At 39.4% G+C, this 5,720-nt stretch overlaps 1 protein-coding gene across 1 annotated transcript; it reads left to right on the forward strand.

Moving 5' to 3' along the window:
* The first annotated feature begins 213 nt into the window (after positions 1-213).
* Positions 214-4,867, forward strand: LOC105167078 (coronatine-insensitive protein 1). Its single transcript, XM_011086642.3, has 3 exons — positions 214-978; positions 2,205-2,712; positions 3,740-4,867. Exons 1-3 carry the CDS (start codon positions 434-436, stop codon positions 4,559-4,561), a joined length of 1,875 nt encoding a protein of 624 aa, XP_011084944.1. The 5' UTR covers positions 214-433; the 3' UTR covers positions 4,562-4,867.
* The last annotated feature ends 853 nt before the right edge of the window (positions 4,868-5,720 follow it).

Below are 5,720 nucleotides of genomic sequence, written 5' to 3' on the forward strand. Positions count from 1 at the left end.
AATATTTTGAATTTTATAAATTGGTTAAAAACTCCAATTGGCCATCACTCACTTAAAAGTTGATAAAATTAATTAAAAATACAAATAAAGACATTACCATGCATAATCCACTTTAATTAATAAAAAATAAAAAAAAATGGCAAGAAAGGCAGAAGAATATTGGGTGAATCACCCATTGGTTAGATTAGCATCTCTTTTGTCCTTTTCTTCTCCACCTTCACCAGCTTCATTTTTCGAGCGGAGCCGCAGCCCACAGATACAACCAGCCCCCCTCACCCCCACCCCACCAATCATCGTTTGTCCATTGCTGCCCCTCCGATCAACCCCACGAACTCATCTCCTTCGTCAGACCACCCAATTACCTTTCCAACTCGCCATCTCTCCGCTTTTTCCTCTGTAACGCGCGATTTGGGGAAGATTTTTTTTATCAGAAATGGATGAAATGGAGTCGAAGAAGGTCAACTGTAGTGTTGGTAACAGCAGCAGTAATGGTAGTGGAAGCACTGTGGCTAGCGCTAGCAGTAGTGGAATATACGACACCATATGGGAGTGCGTGATTCCCTATGTGCAGGATCCGCGTGACCGGGGCTCGGTGTCGCTGGTGTGTAAGCGGTGGTACGAGATCGACGCCCTCACGCGCAAGCACGTGACTATTGCGCTGTGCTACACCGCCACGCCGCAGCGGCTGTCGCGGCGTTTCCCCCAACTTGAGTCGCTGAAGCTTAAGGGTAAGCCACGCGCCGCCATGTTTAATCTAATTGACGAAGACTGGGGTGGCTATGTTACGCCGTGGGTGGAGGAAGTCATTGGGGCTTTCGGAAGAATGAAGGCGCTGCATTTCAGGAGGATGATTGTGTCGGATGCGGATCTCGAGTTGCTCGCCACGTCTAGGGCGGGGGATGTATTGGAAGTTTTGAAGTTGGATAAGTGTTCGGGTTTCACTACCCATGGGCTTTTGCATATTGGGCGATGCTGCAGGTAGTATAAGCGGAACTTATATGTATTTTTCATTTAGGACTGATTTTATGTGGTTATTTTCTGTTTGCTTTCTCTGCCCGTAATTTTTGGGGTCGTTTCTTGGTTCTGTTATTGGATTTATTGGTGGATGTGGTCGTCTTTACTTTAATTCTTGAAATGCTTTCTTCTATTTTCTTTCTTTATCTGATCACATGGATTTCAGATGAATGATTGTAGGTTCAAAACATTTATACATACCCTGGTTTTCTTTTTGCAAATTTGTGTATTATCTTGGAAGATTTTGAGAGTGCGTATATGTGTTTTTTCTTGGGTGGACGCCATGTCATTATTTTTCAGTTGCTCTGGATTTTTTGGCGGTCATCTACTATTCTTGTAGCCATGTTCTTTTGTGTTAATTGTTGTATTTCAAGATTTAAGCTTGTCTACATGTGACTTCATGCAACATATTTGATTTTTCATTTTTGTTTCCACTGGAAGTGAGTTTGGAATTCTTTAATTTTTTCTTCTTGTTTTAACAAATCTTGATTTCTTTTACTTAACAATACTTGATTATGTGATGTTGGACGCTCTTGGTTGAACTCGTAATGCTGCATGCATGTTGGTGTTTTGATAGGAGAAACTTGCCAAAGATTGCTGCTGGGTAGACGTAGGGTACAATTTTTTGTTGTACTTCTGTATCGTTGAGGGTTTAATAGAACAAGCAATTGAAGCTTCTTGTTGAGATTGGGTTTTTTGGGCACAATTGGTATTTATGAAGTATCAAACATTTTACTAAATACCCTAGATTTCACCTGAATACAACCCTCCTTTCCAAAATGTTGCAATGTTTATTCGGGCTTCAGCAATCCTATTTATAATTCTACAGTTTCATGGTTTTACTCAGACAAGACGCCATTTTACTCACATGTTGCAATTCTTCTGAAAGTGGCTGCTGACATTCTGCAGAACAGCTTTGTTCTTAGTATAAGAAAAAAGGTCCAGGTAGAGGTTGCTATTTGCTTGTGCTCCTGGGAGGTAAATTTATAAAATCATAAGTTCTTCTGATGGTGGGAACATGTTAATAGGTATCTGTAGCCAAACAACTCTTTATCTAGTGAACTTTTGTAGGATAGAATTGCATTGTGGATTTTGCAGATATGTTACTGCAATTTGAGCGTATAAAGTTAATATTATTTTAGAATAAAACTTTTGCGTTTTCTGAACTCAATAATCCGTATTCTCTATAGGAATTTGAGAACGTTGTTTATGGAAGAGAGCACTATAACTGAGAACGACGGGGAGTGGCTCCACCAGCTTGCTTTGAACAATACAGTTCTTGAACATTTGAACTTTTACATGACTGAACTTACGAGAGTCAGAGCTGGAGACATTGAGCTGATAGCAAGAAGATGCCCATCTTTGGCCTCAATAAAAATTAGTGAGTGTGATATTTCAGACCTCACTGGATTTTTCCGAGCAGCAGCATCATTGGAAGAATTTGTTGGTGGCTCTTTCAGTGTGCCCCCTGGACGGGCTGCTGAAATTGTTCCCAATGAGCAACTAGAACGGTATGCTTCTGTTACATTCCCACCAAGATTGTCTCGGTTGGGTCTTACTTATTTGGGAAATGCAGAAATGCCCATTGTATATCCTGTTGCTTCGAAGCTTAAAAAATTGGATCTCCTTCAAGCACTTCTTGACACTGAAGGCCACTGTCAGTTATTACAAAGATGCCCAAACTTGGAATTCCTTGAGGTAAATTTTTTAAGGCTTTTGTTTAACCTTTTTCTCGTAACAGATAGGCCTTTTGCCATACAAATGAATAATTTTATGTGCTTGACATCTTGTTGGAATTGTTTTCACAAATGGCTCCGGTGTAAAAACTTTATGTACATTTACAAAAGTTAATAATTTGGTCTGCTTAAAATTGGTGTATAAATATTTTTTTGGCATTTATGAAAATTCCATTGAGTTAGTTTCTTATTTGCAGTATGTTTTTACTAGTAATTAGATCAATTTGCCTAAGTAATTTTCTGAGTCAGAACTATCTCCTGATCTTACAGATGGGTTATTTACATGGTTGAGGATGTCACTCAAATTGACATTCACATTAAGCTTAAGAGCTACCTTAAGAGTCAAGTATTACCATCCATGTCTAAATGTTTACAACAGAATGCACTTTCAGATTATTCCTCCTGAATCCATGATGAACAATAAGATACTGCAAAATTGCTGAGTAATTCATCTTATAAGTGAAGCAGTGATGATGGGTTTTCTGTTTTTTCATCTGCAGCATATGGTTCCCACATCATCTTTTGCTTAATCCAATCGTTTGTACTATTTGCTTTTTGTTAGTTTGGGAGAATTGGGACATATGTGATTCTTTTGAATGGGACAACGTACTACCCATTGTCTCGAAGATTGGAATATTCGCAGATGCTCTAGCATGGAAGTTCTTATCTTAGTTACCTTTTCATATTTACCAAACCACAGTAGTTAACATTTGGATATCGTGCACCAAGTATTACTTATGATTACTGCCTAATCCCTAAGTGTAGCCCTTTTGGTTTTGGTATAGTTTTGTGGCTAAATAAAATGGATTGACTGTATTGAACAGCGGATTAGAGCTAATATTTCCTTACTTTATTCTTTTGGCCAACTCAGTATTAGTAGGCAGTATCAAACCTTTTAGAATGTAGGTACTATTAACTTTTTGTTCTCAATAAATACAGTAAAATTGTCATTCTGAGTTGTGTAATATGCTTCCATCTTGATGCTACAGACCAGAAATGTTATTGGAGATAGAGGATTGGAAGTTCTTGCGCAGCATTGCAAGAGAATGAAAAGACTCAGGATAGAGCGGGGAGCTGACGAGCAAGACATGGAAGACGTGGAAGGTGTGGTCTCACAGAGAGGACTAATTGCTTTGGCGAAAGGATGTCTGGAACTGGAATACTTGGCTGTATATGTGTCTGATATTACAAATGCATCCTTGGAATGTCTTGGCACATACTCAAAAAACCTATGCGACTTTAGGTTGGTCTTGCTTGACAGAGAGGAAAGAATTACAGATTTGCCTCTTGATAATGGAGTTCGGTCTCTTTTAACGGGTTGTCAGAAACTTAGGAGGTTTGCTTTGTATCTCCGCCCAGGGGGGCTGACCGATGTGGGTCTTGGTTACATAGGACAGTATAGCCCAAAAGTCAGATGGATGCTTCTGGGTTTTGTTGGGGAATCGGATAATGGACTTCTGGAATTCTCCAAAGGCTGCCCTAGCCTCCAAAAGTTGGAAATGAGGGGCTGTTGTTTCAGCGAACGTGCCCTGGCTGCAGCTGCTCTTCAGTTGGCTTCTCTAAGGTACTTGTGGGTGCAAGGATACCGTTCATCTGGAGATGCTCGAGATCTCTTATCTATGGTGAGGCCAAACTGGAACATTGAGTTGATACCAGCTAAACAACATCTTGTTGAGGATGCAGATAGACAACGAGTGGTAATTTTCGAGGACCCTGCACATATACTGGCATATTATTCCCTTGCTGGGGCAAGAACTGACTTTCCAGATAGTGTCAAGCCTCTGGATCCTCACACTCTTTTTAATCCATAGGCGATCCCTTTTGGTCCTTGTTGCATACTGTTCCTGTTCCATAGGTGCCTAGGTCAGAAATTGTTGTATTTCTTTGTTGTTTTCCTTTCATCCTTCCTTTCTTCTACTTGGTTCCCCGAACTCTACCGTGAGGTTTCCATGTAATAAAGTTTAGTTTCTTTGGTTGTCTGGAAGCTGATGCCTGTACAATACCCTACTGGGGCTAATAATCTTCATAACTGAGTAAGATTCAAAGTTTTAGCTTAGTTGTCTAAATGTAAATAATTAATTGAGTGTTATCTGTCTACTTCCAGAGTGCTGATGGAATTTCCTGTGTCTTATATTGTGGGTTTAGTTTTAAGTTGTAAAGTTTAGTTATGTTCTCCTTTTCTTTCTCATTCGGTTTCCTCAACCTTACAAAGGAAAACTACAGCCACTGCTTATCTCTAATCATTTATTAAACTGCTGTTGCACTCTTGATGCTCCTCACTAGATTCGTGAATGAGGTAGCCATATACTACATTATCCAAACAAGCTGTCGAGCTTAACAGATAAGCACCTTCATCAACTTTTTCCCATCTTTCTTTTCTTTGAAGGTAATGAAAAAGCAAGCAGGAAAAGGACCGTGGCCAGTTCAATTCAGCCCATGCATTTGGCCTTTATCTTTCTTGAGAATGGAGAAAAGGGAAATAAGTGAAAAGGAATGAAATGAAAATTCAACTTTAGGTCCATCTGATTTCACAAAAAGGCAGCAATCAGAATCGGAAAATAAAAGAACAAGAAAGAGGGAAAAGTGATTTCTTATACAAGTTGATGAAAAGTTATCTCCTATCAGAAACCCTTAAAGTTGAGAGTTTTGTCATCATCAATGGAATAAAAAGTTGATAGTATATGGTTCAAGTTGCATTGGACACTTGAATTCCAGAGTGGCATTGAGGATTTACACATGGAAGGTGACAGGGGAAGCCACTAGAACAAGCAGCAGCAACCGTTATAGTGAGAAGCATGATTTTTCTTTACTTGCTAGCTTTTTCACTTTTTGATCCAAGTCCAGGTCGATACTTGAGCTCCCCAATTGTTTAAGTAGTTTGTACTTCAATCCACACTATTTTGGGTATTTGAGAACACAATTAAGAAATTAATACCTCTCCATACTTCAATCAATTTGAGTATTTGAGAA

The sequence above is a fragment of the Sesamum indicum genome, linkage group LG7 (assembly GCF_026168435.1).
Source record: "Sesamum indicum cultivar Baizhima isolate 11 linkage group LG7, ASM2616843v1, whole genome shotgun sequence".
NCBI classification, from domain to species: domain Eukaryota; kingdom Viridiplantae; phylum Streptophyta; class Magnoliopsida; order Lamiales; family Pedaliaceae; genus Sesamum; species Sesamum indicum.

Bases quoted from the DNA above. Each gene is read 5' to 3' on its own strand.
- LOC105167078 (XM_011086642.3), top strand. From the start codon at position 434: ATGGATGAAATGGAGTCGAAGAAGGTCAACTGTAGTGTTGGTAACAGC. The intron at 979-2,204 runs GTAGTATAAGCG...TATTCTCTATAG, and splicing joins CATATTGGGCGATGCTGCAG to GAATTTGAGAACGTTGTTTA. The intron at 2,713-3,739 runs GTAAATTTTTTA...TTGATGCTACAG, and splicing joins CAAACTTGGAATTCCTTGAG to ACCAGAAATGTTATTGGAGA.